Here is a 15788-nt window from a genome sequence, read left to right as displayed (position 1 = left end):
AAGGTTCAGGAATGTACTTGAAGCCTCTGTGATGAAAATGCACCATGCCCACTGACTCCTGACAATCCCTGGCCCATGATCACTCAATGTGGAGAAGGAATATTCAAGATGGCACCAAGAACTTTCTGTAAACAGTGGAAGAAATTCACCAGCTGCCACCAGGCACCTCCTGCCCCAACTATGGAAGGATCTGCGGCTCCCCGAGTGGTCTCATCGGTCACTTCAGAACTAACATTCGGAGTGAAATCAAGTCATCCTCTGATTGGAGGTGGTGAAGGTGATGGAGGATAAAGTGCTGGAGGTGAATTTTGAGATGGTGAAGATAAAGATGGTAAAGATGAGGGTGAGGATAAAGGTCGTGAGGGTGGTGAGGTGATGGAGTTGGGTGCAAGGTAGGAAAGGTGACGATAGCAGGAGTGAAGGAGAAGAAAAAGAAAAAACAGTAGGTTTATACTTTAAGTAACACACAGACTGCTGGGGGAGCTCAGCAAAGTCAGGTAGCATCCATGGAAAGAAACAAGCAGTTGACATTTAGGGTTGAGACCCATCATCTGATTCTAGCATCTGCAGTCTCTTGTGCCTCCAGATATTTTAAATACTGCTTTATAGTCCCTTTTCTGAACAGGTTACCAGTTCTGCTGCTGCACGTGGCTCAGAAGGGGTGAGTGGGAGAGGCTCATGTGGGAGGAGAGTTCCTGGAACCGTTTATCTGTGATTGAATGGTTCTCACTGGATAATGTGAAGTCACCTCAATAACAACTTGACTGCAGTTGCACAGAGTACAGTCAAAAATATTATCAGTTGATCAGAACTGTCTTATTATGGACACCATGCAGACGGGCTGCTCAGACACAGAGAGTATTCCTGAATGTAGGCATAACGGCCATCTTACTGTTGCACTCGATATACTTAAAGCAGAGGTTGATAGGTTCTGGATTAGTAGATACAAGGAATCGTGTTGAAGGAGAAAATAAATCAGCCATGATCAATGGGCCATTTGGCTTAATTCTGCTCCTGTGTCTTGTGGTTGGACAGTGATGAGGGACAGTAGTGTGGCTCTGGTGCTGTAGATGTAATGCGAGACTTTGAGCTTATTTAAATGAAAGCAGCTTGTGTGTTTGCTCAACCGCAGCGACCTCACAGTGATAGCAGCACCCGGCACCACTGCTTATCACCCCGGGAGCTCTACAAGGAGCACTGCCACAGGAAGGTAGCATCCATTGTTAAGGACCCCCACCACACAGGCCATGTTCTAGTCTCGCTGCTGCCACCAGGAAGGAAGTACAGGAGCCTTTGCTCCTATATCAGCAAGCTCAGGAAGAGCTAATATCCTTCAACCATCACACTCCTAAGCCGGGAGGAGAACTTCACTCACCTCATCACTGAACTGATTCTACAACCTGTGGACCTACTTTCAAGGACTCTATAACTCATTTTCTTAATATTATCTACCTATTTATTTATTTGTTTGTTTATTTATTATCTACTTATTTTCTTTGGAGTTTGCTTTCTTTTGCACATCGGTTGTTTGAGTCTTTCTGTGTAGTTTTTCATTGACTCTATGTATTTCTTTGCTCTACAGTGACTGTAAGCAAATGAATCTTGAAGTAGTATGTACATGGTGACATATATGTACTTTGATAATAAATTTGCTTTCATTTTTGAACCTGGTTCAGGGACACCTCAGGCAAACTCCTGCACAAATGCAGCTTTTAACTCAGAGTTGGGTAACCAAGGTCAAAGTTTGACTAATGCAAAGTGAGAGCTAAATCATTGCAGATGCAGGAAACCTGAAATCAGATGTCATTGATCTGCAATGTTATCTCCATCCTGTGGAAGATCTCTGGGCTGCCTGCTGGGTTTCTTCCAGCGTTTGCTCTTTCAACTTGTGAATTCTCCAGTATAAAAGCTCCCATTGTGTTAAAGGAGATTGACAACCAGCACAAGAACACTCTGTTGCTGAGACAAGTGGCTTTGTGGATAAGATACAAACAAGGAGCCAAGATCAGACAAGTCCATCTGCTGTTCGAGTTGGCCGTGGAGCACCTGCTGCATCAGTCTCCGGGCTTCATTCATCAGCTTCCAATCTCTGGACATTGAATGTGTGTGTGTTGGACGGTGGGAGGTTTTCACCTACCCAAAGAAAGCAACCACGATTCTGTGTACCCTCCTTGGCCATGACTCGGTGAGGTGTGCCCGAGGAGGGAAGACACGTCGGAGAAATGGTCAGTGCAGTCTCGTTCACCTGATGTTTTCCTTAACCCCAAATTCAATTTCAAAGATCCACAAGGATATTATTAGAACTGGATGGCTTGAGTTAGAAGGAGAGACTGGATGGCTGGAGTATTTTGCTCTGGAATGCCTAGGGCTGAGGAATGACCTTATGGAGGTATATAAAACTATAAGATAAAACGAATGGTCAGTCTGTTTTTCCCCACAATAGCGAAAGACTAAAAGTAGAGGGCAAATACTTAAGATGACAAGGAAAATATTTAAAGGGGACTTGATGGGCAATTTTTTCATGCCGAGAATAAAGTAAAGTACATATAGTATATGTCATTATTTGCTGAGCTTCTTTTTCTTGCGAGCATTTGCAGTGAAACGAAGAAATACAATAAAATCTATGAAAAGCTACACACAAAGACTGGCAAGCAACCGACGTGCAAGAAGGCGACAAATTGTGCAAATACAAATGATAAATGAATCAATTAGGGCAATGGCAATCTGGAACAAGCTGCAAGAGTAAGTCGTGGAAGCAGATACGATGACAGTGTATAAAAGATGGTTGGACACGTACAGTACGTAGTTAGGAAAGATTTTGAGGTTCATGGGCCAAATATAAGTAAATGGGATGAGCTCAGTAGGGAATTTGGCCAAGAGGATGTTGAGCCAAAGGGGCTGTTTCACATTGTATTAACCTATGACTCTAAAGCTACCTGTGACACACCCAGACTTTTTTAATGCTCTAATTGCAGCCCTCCTTGCCCACACCCAACCATTACTTTTTGCTATGAGACCATTTTATCAAAATTAAGAACAGCATCTTCCTTTATATAGCATGTTTGAGATAGCAAAATGTCTCAAGAATGTCGAAGCCGATTCATTCTTTGTATTTAAGGAAGATGACTGAAAACCTAGTCAAAGACGTACATTTTAAGGAAAGTCTTAAATGAGGCAGGAGGAGGAGATAGTGAATTTAAGGTAGGGAGTTCCAGTGGCTGTCAGTGGTTGAGTAATGAGTTAAAAAGAAATTAAAGGAACACAGATTCCTCAGATGATTGCATGGATGGAGGAGGTGAGAGAGAATGGGAGGAGAAAGACAAAGGAGCAGTTTGAAAACGAAATGAGCATTTTTCCCTGGGGCAATAATATAGGTCAGAGAGCACAGGGCAGTGCAGGCTAGATCATTAAGAGTTTTGGATGACTTGAAGCGTACAGGGAACAGAGTGAGAGGCTGAACAGGACAGTAAAGTCTGGGAAGTTGGCAGCAGGTAAGCTTAAAGGGTGGAATTTGAATGAAATTATGGCAGAGTCGATGGCAAGGACTGGTTATTGATGGCGTGCACTATGGTTAACAATTTCATACTACTGATTAAGGATAGCATGGGCTTTGGTTATTGATGGCAAGGAGAATAGTTCATGGTGGAGCTGACTAATGGTTAACAATGATATGAGTACGGTTAATGATGGAACAGATTATGGTCAATATTGGCATGGACTAACATACGGGCTTGGACCTTACCTGAAAGCCCAATCAGAGCCAGGTGTAAACAACATTTCTCACTTTCGGATGTTTGTTTCCTCCCGTATTCCAAAGATGTATGGTTAGGTTTAGTGAAATGTGGGCATGCTATGTTGACGATGGAGGTATGGCAACACTTGCGGGCTGCCCAACACAACCCTCACTGCTTTGATTTAACACAAATGATGTGCTTCACTGTAGGCTTCAACGTACAATTAGAGGTAAGTTTTAAAATCACTTTATAGACACACAACACACCCGCACATGAGCACATAGACAAGCAGACGCACAAGCATACAGCTTTCTTGTACAGTTGTTGATGAAGCAGTCACAAGAATTTTTTTTCATATTCAGGATACAATATTGATAAAAGGCTTCAGTGTAACTTCATTGCATACAGTGCATATTCTTTTCTCACTGAAGTCATTGAAAGGGTACCGTACCTGAACGATATTTAAGTAGGAGATCCCAGATAGATCGTCTGGAATATGGATCTACTCCAGATGTTGGCTCATCCAGAATGATCACCTTAGCTCCCCCAATGAACGCTAAGGCTACTGACAATTTCCTCTGCATTCCACCTGTGGAAGGAAAGAGGAAAACTTCCAACAAGTTGTAATCTGACATCAAGTTATAATTCTTCATGACAGTGATCCTCAGAGTTACAAAGGCAAACAGTGTCCACTGGCCATTAGGTTAATAACTCTGCTTTAACATCACATTAAATCCTACTGTGATAAGACTCACCCATAGGAAATGGCAGAGAAATTAAACAAATCGTTTGAGGCAGAAGACACCGAAAATTTCCCAGTAATTAGGAATGCAAGTGGTACGTTCTTCATTGCAAATGAATTTCAGTACAGAATAAAGATGTCCAACTGCAATAACATAAAGTCCTGGTGAGACAGCAGCAGTAATAAAGTGTACACTGTTGGTCTCCCTACACAATACTCGCAATAGAGGGAGGGCCATGATTTAACTGGTTTGGTGGGTTTGTTATATGAAGAGGGAGGAAGAAAACAAAGTCTATAACCTCCAGGGTTTAGAAATTGCCTCACAGAAACATATGGAATTCTCCTGGAACTTGACAGGGGAGATGTAGGGATGATGTTTGTCCTGGTCAAGTGGCTCAAACCAGGCGTCACTGCCTCAGAAATGGGTAGTGGGGGGAATTAGTCATCATAGTAGAAGTGGGAAGAATTTTATTTTACCTTGGGGGGGGGGGTTAAGAAATTTTGGAATTCTCTATCAAAGGTTCAGTTGCCAAATATATTAAGACAGATTAATGGATTTTAGATATAAAGGGAATCAGAGATATATTTCTGTACAGGAAGGAGACGGCGAGGTAAAATATCTTATTGGATTAAGAGAGCAGGAAGTTGTTCACTCCTTGCTTCCATTTCTTATGTCTTGAGAAAATAAGTTTAAGGAATAAGAAATAGACCATCAGGAACCTCATAACCTTTCTGATACTTGGTGAAAACCTTCTGAAATGCAGGTTGCTTTGTTCGGTCTGACACATGCCAAATAAATTTGTGCTCAGTGATTCTCACTGAGCAATATTAGGTGGCCTACTCAAGACAGAATGGTGGAACAGGGCTAAGTCACTGTATTTGAATAAACAAGTGGCCAATGGGCTGTTACCTGATAAATTTTGAGCCAACTCGTCTCTTTTATGAATCAATCCAATTTCATCCAGCATTACTTCTGTCTGTTTTTCTGCTTCTTCAGCTGCGTGGCCTTTGAGCTGAGTGTAAAATAAGATGTGCTCTGCCACCGTTAGACTGCAGGGAAGATAAATGTAAAAATCAGATGATTCGACTCGCAGCCTTCTTCAGACTCCAGGCTCAAGAATAATATTCCAGCCTTAACATGTGAGAGAGGGAGAGAGACGTAAACTTCCCCAGGCCAGCATACCAAGCATTCCCCAGTATTTATTAACCAGCTCATAAGCTCACTTTAATGGTGGACCAGATTCGCAGACTGATATACTCGGCTTATCTTGATGGATATTGCAGTCCTGCATAACACAGAATTGTTCTGCAGTCCCGCTGTGTAATAAATGTTTCATGCATCACCTTTCTCCCAGGACAGATTCTAGATTTAAAGAAAGCCCTGCATTCTATGATGTGCCAGTTCTTTTGCCAGGTGAACTGAAGTGATGTGTTGTGGAGAAGGGCCATCTTTGTGACTTTGTCCAGGGTGCAGCCATAATCAGTGTTGCTTCCTTGTCTTTCAGTAGTTGCAAGCAGCTAGGTTATTCTGCAAACCTATCCCAGCGAACAAAACGTTGGACTATTGTATAACATGAGGCTATCAACATGAATGGGGGGAAGTAATTCACTTGGTGCACCTTATTGTGCAGTTGTGTTTAGAGTTTCAATATGCATTATGGACAGGAATGAAATGCGTCTATTTTATGTATCTTGCATTTATAATATAAATCAATGAATCAGAATCAGGTTTAATATCATTGACTTATGCTGTGAAATTTGTTGTTTTGTGGCAGCAGTACAGTCCAATAAAATATACAATAAATTATAATAAGAAATATATATGATAAAAAAGTCGGGCAAAAATAGTGAGGTAGTGTGCGTTCTGACAGGCTGCGTCACCGTCTGGTATGGGGTTGGGGGTGGGGGGACTATTGTACAGGATCAAAGTAGGTTGCAGAAACTTGTAAAGTTAGTCAGCTCTATCATGGGTTCCAGCCTCCGTAGTATCCAAGACATCTTCAAGGAGCGGTGCCTTAGGAAGGTGGTGTCCATCATTAAGGTCCCCCACCTCCCAGGACATGTCTACCTCTCATTGTTACCATCAGGAAGGAGGCACAGAATCGTACTGGCACACACTCAACAATTCAGGAATAGCTTTGTCCCCTTTGTCATCTGATTTCTAAATGGACATTGAACCCATGGACGCTATCTCGCTACTTTTTCATTTCTATTTTTGCATTACTTACATGAACTTAACTATTTAACAGACAAGTGCACACTTAATGTAACTCGGTATTTTTCTCTATAATTATTTATCATGTATTTCATTGTACTGCTGCCACAAAGTTAACAAATTTCACTACATATACCAGTGATATTAAACCTGATTCTGATTCTGATGACAAAAAGCAGGGCAAACATTAGTGCACAATGAAGGCTAATTAACAGAGGGCTATGGGTAACCCTAGGTAATTTCTAAAGTCAGTACACGTTCGGCACAGCATTGCGGGCTGAAGGGCTTGTATTGTGCTGAAGGTTTTCTGTGTTTCTATGTTTCTAAATGGGTATCACATTATTTTGGTGTACGAAGTACGTGCTGGACATAACACAGACATCCGTTCTGACCCCCGAAGAAAATGTGTGCAATTGGACAAAAGTGCATTAACTGCAGCGTGATAGCATTTAACTCACAGGTGTATGCATTCAAACTGTGACACTGCGGCTCCTGTCATGAGTCGTATGAAAAGCTTTGTGGGCATGTCTGCTGAGACCTCTGGGAAGTGAGTTAGAGATTAAAGGATGCTCCCTATGGCAGTGGCAGTACGGTGGCTGAGAATACAGTGGAACTGTAGGAAAGTACGGGAGCAGAGGGGTGTGGTGGAAGGGCATAGGCACTCCACATGCAATGAATTGGCACAATTAGCTCTTATGCCACATATGACTCTTCTCCCAAGTTTGGCTTGATCAAAGCGCCAGGTATCACAGCATGCAGCTTGCAAGTATAGTGTGCTGTCACCAAAAGGAGAATCTCTGATTAATTCTCTGATCAGTGATCAAATCTCCGATCACTTCTCCATACTGCTGATTATAGGTAATTGGCATATTATTGTCACAGATACAGTGAAAAACTTGGTTTTGCCTGCCATCCATACGGATCAGTGCAAGTCTGACCTCTGCGAGGTCTTGCATCGATATTTTGCAGAGAGCATCTCCCAGCCTCAGTGTGCATCCTGACGATGCTTTTCCCTGGTATTCCCTCGAGGTAATAGGACGGAAAAGCAATAACAGAGTCCGCGAGGTGCTCTCTGCAACATATCAACATGAGACTCTGATTGGTGTCTCACTCCCAAACCCCACACAGGTTTCGTTGTGAGAGAACAGCAAAATTGCAGACTCTGATTTCTGCTGGCAGTGGAGAAATTTTTGGCCGTGCTGGTGACGCCTACTGTCTGGAGGTGAATTGTCAGACTCCTAATGTATATCATTAGGAGCTTGAGGAGAATTAGAAGGTCACCAAAGGCACTCACGAATTTCTACAGATGTACTCTAATTGGCTGTATCGCCATCTGGTATGGGGTGGGATTGGTTTCACTGCACAGTATTGAAATAAGTTGAGGAAAGTTGTAAACTCAGTCAGCTCCATCGTGGGCACTAGTCTCTGTACTATCCAGGACATCTCCAAGGAGCAGTGGCTCAAAAAGGAGACTCCCAACACCCAGGACCTGCCCTCTTCTCATTGCTACCAACAGAGAGGAGGTACAGGAGCCTGAAGGCTCACACTCAATGATTCATGAGCAGCTTCTTCCCCTCTACTGTCTGATTTCTGAAAGGACATTGAACCCATGACACTACGTCACTACTTCTTTTTCTCTTTTTGCACTGCTTATTTAATTTGACTTTTTACTATGTGCATCTCTCTCTCTCTCTCTCTCTCTCTCTCTATATATATATATATATATATATATATATATATATATATACATACACACACCTTACTATAATTTACTTTTTATTATGTTTTACAATATACTGCTGCTGTATAACAACAACTTTCATGACATCTGCCAGTGATATTAAACCTGATTCTGAGCCTGAAAAATGTGTTCAAATGGTCAAGTTTTTGATATGACTTTTTTTCTGAAGCATTGCCACATGAACTGGCTCCAAAATTTTAACTCACATTACTTAATCTAAACTTCATTACCTCACATTTCCTTCAGTTTCTTCTTTGCCCAGAAAGCCGTATAGTTGGCTCCACGGCAAAGCATTATGTAGATAGACTGCTCGAAAAAGAAGTCATTTGGGCTGACAATTCCACCTTGGTGTTTTTGCTACATTCAGACCTCCAATATTTCCTTCTGTAAATATGTCACCAGGAGCCTCTGTTTCCTTCTGCCTCTTCCTTCCTATTCTCAATGGTCGCAGGTTTCACATACCCACCGGCCTTTGGGCGAAGCTTCCCTACTGTATTTCAAGGCGACTATTTTATCTTGAAGAGTCTCTAACTATTCTTTTCCTCTCAAGAAAATATAATTTCTCTGTACTCAGTCATGATAAACTTCCATTATTGTAAAGACCTCAGTTAGATCTCCCACCAGCTTTCTTTTGACAGTGAGGAGACCCAGTCTGTATATCTTTTCCTGACATGTATGGTCTGTCCAAACTCGAAACCATCATTTTAAATCTTCACCCCATCCCCTCGATCGTCTCCTGATCATGTCATTAATAACGTGGTGATCAGATCTGTGTGCACGTGTGGAGACTCAAGAGATGGCTGATGCTGGTATCAGGAGAAACACTTGAAAAGTATGGCTCAGCTAAGGTTTGATATTTGGCCCATTGAGTCTACTCCACCATTCAATCAGGGCTGATTTTTTTCATCCACTCTCCCACCTTTACCCTGTAGCCCTGCTGAAGGGTTTTGGTCCAAAGCGTCGACTGTTCTCTTTTCCATTGATGCTGCCTGGCCTGCTGAGTTCCTCCAGCATTTTGTGTGTATTTCCCTGTAATCCTTAATCCTTTTGCCAATCGAGAACCTATTAATATCTACCTGAAATGCAACAAGTTGCTTTACCTCCACAGGCCTCCATGGCAATGCATTCCACAGATTCACCACTGTGGAATCTTCTTGCTGTGGAAATTTCTTCCTCATCTCAGTTCTAAAGGGATATCTATTTATTCTGAAACTGTGCCCTCTGATTCTAGAATAACCTATTTATAGAAATATCTCTCCATATCCAATCTCTCTGATGCAAGTTTAATTTGGGATCTGTCCCTCTAGTAAAAATGTCCATTTCTTAACTTGCTTTCTATTTGGTATTGCTACCTGTGGTGCAGCTTTGTTTGATTGGTTTATTTGTACTCCAGATTCCCATTCATCCTCTACAGCACCTAGCACCTTCTAAGTCCTAAGAGACCTTCCATTTCTTCTTCTCAAAAGGTACTACATTGTACTAAACTTCACAATTATTTACACAGATGTTGCCGGAACTTGAGGACCTGAGTTATAGGGAAAGGTTGAATGTGTTAGGACTTTAATTCCTGGAGCAGAGGTGACCAAGGTGTGTTCTTACAGAGGTATACAAAATGTTGAGGGGTTTAGATAGAACGAATGTAAGCTGGCTTTTCCCCTCAGGTTAGGTGAGACTAGAAATACAGGTCATAGGTTTAGGGTGAAAGGTGAAGCACTTAAGGGGAATTTGAAGGGAAACTTCTTCACTCAGAGGGTGCAGGGAGCGTGGAACGTGCTGCCTGTGCAAGTGGCAGATACGGATTCAATTGTAACATTTTTAAGAGGAATTTGGATAAGTGCATGGAAGAGAGGGGCTTGAAAGGATATGGTCCAGGTGAATGTAGATGAGACTAGGTAGAAGATCATGCCAGCGTGAACAGGATGAGCTGAATGCCCCTGGGATATAGATATTCTCTGTCCACTCTATCTGTGGCATCTGTAGCATTCATAATCTTGTAAAGCTCTATCAGTTCTCCCCCTCAGCCTCTGGTGCTCCAGAGAAGAGAACTGAAGTTTATCCACAAACAACAGGAATTCTGCAGATGCTGGAAATTCAAGCAACATACATCAAAATTGCTGGTGAATGCAGCAGGCCAAGCAGCATCTATAGGAAGAGGCGCAGTCGACGTTTCAGGCCGAGACCCTTCGTCAGGACTAACTGAAGGAAGAGTGAGTAAGGGATTTGAAAGCTGGAGGGGGAGGGGGAGATGCAAAATGATAGGAGGACAGGAGGGGGAGGGATAGAGCCGAGAGCTGGACAGGTGATAGGCAAAAGGGGATACGAGAGGATCATGGGACAGGAGGTCCGGGAAGAAAGACAAGGGGGGGGTGACCCAGAGGATGGGCAAGAGGTATGTTCAGAGGGACAGAGGGAGAAAAAGGAGAGTGAGAGAAAGAATGTGTGCATAAAAATGAGTAACAGATGGGGTACGAGGGGGAGGTGGGGCCTTAGCGGAAGTTAGAGAAGTCAATGTTCATGCCATCAGGTTGGAGGCTACCCAGACGGAATATAAGGTGTTGTTCCTCCAACCTGAGTGTGGCTTCATCTTTACAGTAGAGGAGGCCGTGGATAGACATGTCAGAATGGAAATGGGATGTGGAATTAAAATGTGTGGCCACTGGGAGATCCTGCTTTCTCTGGCGGACAGAGCGTAGATGTTCAGCAAAGCGGTCTCCCAGTCTGCGTCGGGTCTCACCAATATTCAGCAAAGCGGTCTCCCAGTCTGCGTCGGGTCTCACCATTCAGGGCCCCAAACGGTCCTTCCAGGTGAGGCATCACTTCACCTGTGAGTCGACTGGGGTGATATACTGCGTCCGGTGCTCCCGATGTGGCCTTTTATATATTGGTGAGACCCGACGCAGACTGGGAGACCGCTTTGCTGAACATCTACGCTCTGTCCACCAGAGAAAGCAGGATCTCCCAGTGGCCACACATTTTAATTCCACATCCCATTCCCATTCTGACATGTCTATCCACGGCCTCCTCTACTGTAAAGATGAAGCCACACTCAGGTTGGAGGAACAACACCTTATATTCCGTCTGGGTAGCCTCCAACCTGATGGCGTGAACATTGACTTCTCTAACTTCCGCTAAGGCCCCACCTCCCCCTCGTACCCCATCTGTTACTCATTTTTATGCACACATTCTTTCTCTCACTCTCCTTTTTCTCCCTCTGTCCCTCTGAATATACCTCTTGCCCATCCTCTGGGTCACCCCCCCCCCTTGTCTTTCTTCCCAGACCTCCTGTCCCATGATCCTCTCGTATCCCCTTTTGCCTATCACCTGTCCAGCTCTCGGCTCTATCCCTCCCCCTCCTGTCTTCTCCTATCATTTTGCATCTCACCCTCCCCCTCCAGCTTTCAAATCCCTTACTCACTCTTCCTTCAGTTAGTCCTGACGAAGGGTCTCGGCCTGAAACGTCGACTGCGCCTCTTCCTATAGATGCTGCTTGGCCTGCTGCGTTCACCAGCAACTTTGATGTATGTTGCCTGAAGTTTATCCAGCCTTTCGTGATAGCACATGCTCCCTAAACCAGGCAGCATCCTGGTAAACCTCTTCTGTATCCTCTCCAAAGCCTCAACATCCTTCCTACAGTGGGCCGACCAGAACTGTATATCCAGATCTGTTGAGATATTCTGCTTACTTATTGAACAAGATGTTGTGCTGGGGGCATACACCGATGTCCTGTCGGATAGCTTCAATTTCTGTGCGGATGTCCTTGCCGTTAATAAATGCCGTACCAGATGTGGGTGGAAATAACCCAATCAGCATTGACCTATTAAACAGAGAGAGAAGTTTATTAAACCTGACAGTCTGTGGTGGCCAGCACTATCATGTTTGCTGTTGTGTGCTGGGGCAGCAGGCTGAGGGTAGCAGACACCAACAGAATCAACAAACTCATTCGTAAGGCCAGTGATGTTGTGGGGATGGAACTGGACTCTTTGACGGTGGTGTCTGAAAAGAGGATGCTGTCTAAGTTGCATGCCATCTTGGTTAATGTCTCCCATCCACTACATAATGTACTGGGTGGGCACAGGATTACATTCAGCCAGAGACTCATTCCACCGAGATGCAACACAGAGCGTCATAGGAAGTCATTCCTGCCTGTGGCCATCAAACTTTACAACTCCTCCCTTGGAGGGTCAGACACCCTGAGCCAATAGGCTGGTCCTGGATTTATTTCATAATTTACTGGCATGATTTACATATTACTATTTAACTATTTATGGTTCTATTACTATTTATTATTTATGGTTCAACTGTAACGAAAACCAATTTCCCCCGGGGTCAATCAAGTATGATTATGACTATGACTATGACTAAACTTTGTAGAAATAATATTGTCCACTTTTAAAACTGAGTACACGTGAAAAATTTGTTGCACACCTTAAGACGTAATTACACAACTTTGCGCAAATTCAATTGTTATTTTAAGGAGCTGGCAATCCATCACTGACATCTTGCAATTAATACTGTTTGGTCCTGTAGGAATTAGTTTGCAATGCTAAAGCTCCTTTTGACAAGTTCTTCGTCCTTCCTGATTGTGCTGATGCTTCCGTCCCCAGCATGTTGCCAAGGAAGCCACTTCTGTGTGAACCACGAATAACAAGGGTGGCCACCTTGTTTCCATATCAGTGGCCCCACAGACAAACTACAACTGGACCTTCACGCACCCTTGACAAACACTCACCTCCAGAACAGCAGCGATCAGGGAAGAGGGGGTGGGTCAGGGGATGGGGGAGGGGGAGGTAAAGAGGAGAAAGTTGAAGGTGGGTAGGAAGAGGAGACTAACCTGTCTGTTAAACCAGCTAACTCAGCACAGACATTAAGATAAACTTTGCTGGTGAGCGCAGCAGGCCAGGCAGCATCTCTAGGAATAGGTACAGTCGACATTTCGGGCCGAAACCCTTCGTCAGGACCAGCAACTTTTATGTGTGTTGCTTGAAATTCCAGCATCTGCAGATTTCCTCGTGTTTACAGACGTTAAGAGGTGGGGAGAGGGGTTGCTGGTAAGCAAGACTGGGGTCACGTTCTTGCTACCTTTCGTTCTCTGCTGCATTACACGTCACTCAATTACATGAACTGGAATGACAGTCTGGCTTCAGCCTAAAGTTGACTGCTTCAGCGTGGGAACACTATAGACCATCTCTTGCACTAAAATCTTGCTTTGCAACAGTCTGTTTCCTTCACTGTCTTGTATAATTTTTGTCCAGTTTACGTTCTGTGAGCTGTCTGAATCCGTATCCTGCAACAAGCAATATTTTCAATGTACCTGAACCTCACTGTACCTGTGTAGATAACAATAAACTCAACCCACATTGACTGGACTTAGTTTTTGAGAGAGAAGAAAAACTGCTGAACAAGGACACCATTAACAGCAACTTCCTTCAAAGTGTTAACTTGTTGGTTGGAGCTGGATGGTTAACCTAATGATTGATGAATGAATTCTAGATCCTTAAGTCAAGACTGGGTAGTTATTAACCTATGTACACTACACAAAGAAGAAGAAAGTGCCACTTGCTGTGTGGAGAATGAGATTAGCTTTATTTGTCACGTGTACATTGAAAGATACCGTGAAATATATCCTCTGCAAGAAAAGATGCTGGGGCACCCCTCAAGTGTTGTCATGCTTCCAGCACCAACATAGCACGTCCACATCTTACTAACCCTAACTTATAAGACTTTGCAATGTGGGAGGAAAGCAGAGGCAGATTAGGGTGGATAAATCCCTAGGGCCGAACAAGGTTTTCCCTCAGACTCTGTGGGATGAAAGTGAAGAAATCGCAGGGGCCCTAGCAAAGATATTTAAGTCACTCATAGTGAAAGGTGAGGTACCAAGGGACGAGAGGATAGCTAATGTTGTTCAGCTGTTTAAGACAGGATCTAAGAATAAGCCAAAAAATTATAGGTCGGTTAGCCTGACATCAGTAGTGGGAAAGTTATTGGAAGATATTCTAAGGGACCAAATACAAGAGATATACATGGACTGATTAAGGACGGTCTCAGCATGGGTTCATGCGTGGTAGGTCGTGTCCAACCAATCTAATAGAGTTTTCAAGGAAAATTGATGAAGGCAAGGCAGTGGATGTTGTCTACATGGAATTTAGCAAGGCATTTGACAAAGTCCCGTATAGGAGGTTTGTCAAGAAGTTTCAGTCACTCAGCTTTCAAGATGAGGTAGTAAATTGGATTAGATATTGGCTTTGTTAGAGAAGCCAGAGAGTGGTAGTAGATGGTTGACTCTCTGACTGGAGGTCTGTGACTAGTGGAGCGCCACAGGGATCGGTGCTGAGTCCATTGTTGTTTGACATCTATAACAATGATCTGGATGATAATGTGGTTAACTAGATCAGCAGATTTTGGGACGACAACAAGATTGGGGGTATAGTGGACAGCAAGAAAGACTATCATGGCTTGCAGCAGGATCTGGACAGGCTGAAAAAATGGGCTGAAAAATGGCAGATGGAACTTAATGCAGACAAGGGCGAGGTGTTGTACTTTGGTAGGACCAACCAGTGTTGGTCTTACACAGTGAACGGTAGGGCACTGAAGAGTGTGGTAGAACAAAGGGATCTGGGAATTCAGGTCCATAATTCTTTGAAAGTGGTGTCATAGGCCTTCAGAAATTAAAGTATTGAGTACAGGAGATGGGATGTTATGTTGAAGTTGTATAAGATGTTGGTGAGGCCTAATTTGGGATATTGTGTGTAGCTTTAGTCATCTACCTACAGGAAAAATGTAAATAAGGTTGAAAAAGTACAGAGAAAATTTACAAGGATGGTGTTGGTACTGGAGAGCCTGAGTTATAAGGGAAGATTGAATAGGTTAGGACTTTATTCCTTAGAATGTTGAAGGTTGAGGGGAGATTTGATAGAGGTGTACAAAATTATGAGGGGGTATAGATAGGGTAAATGCAAACAGCTTTTTTCCACTGAAGTTGGGTGGGACTACAACTAGAGGTCATGGGATAAGGATGAGAGGTGAAAAGTTTAAAGGGAACATGAGAGGAAACTTCCTCACTCAGAGGGTTGTGGGAAAGATGAACCAGCTGCCAATGAATGTGGTGCATCCGAGCTCGATTAAGAGAAGTTTGGATAGGTACAAGGATAATAGGGGTATTGACGGCTATGGTTCAGGTTGACGGGAGTAGGCAGTTTAAATGGTTTGGCCTATTAAAATTACTTTAGATTTGGCTTTTTCCTGAAACACCGGATTTTAATTCAGTTCAATGGTTTGAAAATACGAGTTTCGGCTCCAGCTGTAAATGTCAGCTAACGATTTTAGGGCAGCATATAATAAATCTTAACAACATCAGTG

The 15788-nt window shown here is 43.3% G+C and overlaps 1 protein-coding gene across 1 annotated transcript in view; it reads right to left on the bottom strand.

Moving 5' to 3' along the window:
* abca4b (ATP-binding cassette, sub-family A (ABC1), member 4b) overlaps positions 1 to 15788 on the bottom strand; it is a 190936-nt gene that overhangs the window by 91574 nt on the left and 83574 nt on the right. Inside the window, exons 21-23 of the mRNA XM_063064621.1 lie at positions 12115 to 12246; positions 5387 to 5526; positions 4186 to 4323 (exon numbers count right to left, since the gene is read on the bottom strand). Of these exons, the coding sequence (XP_062920691.1) occupies positions 4186 to 4323; positions 5387 to 5526; positions 12115 to 12246 (410 nt within the window). The remainder of the gene's footprint in view (positions 1 to 4185; positions 4324 to 5386; positions 5527 to 12114; positions 12247 to 15788) is intronic.

This window comes from Mobula hypostoma, chromosome 12 (assembly GCF_963921235.1).
Source record: "Mobula hypostoma chromosome 12, sMobHyp1.1, whole genome shotgun sequence".
NCBI classification, from domain to species: domain Eukaryota; kingdom Metazoa; phylum Chordata; class Chondrichthyes; order Myliobatiformes; family Myliobatidae; genus Mobula; species Mobula hypostoma.
The sequence above is the reverse complement of the archived record's forward strand: the minus strand, read 5'-3'. Positions and strand labels throughout refer to the sequence as shown.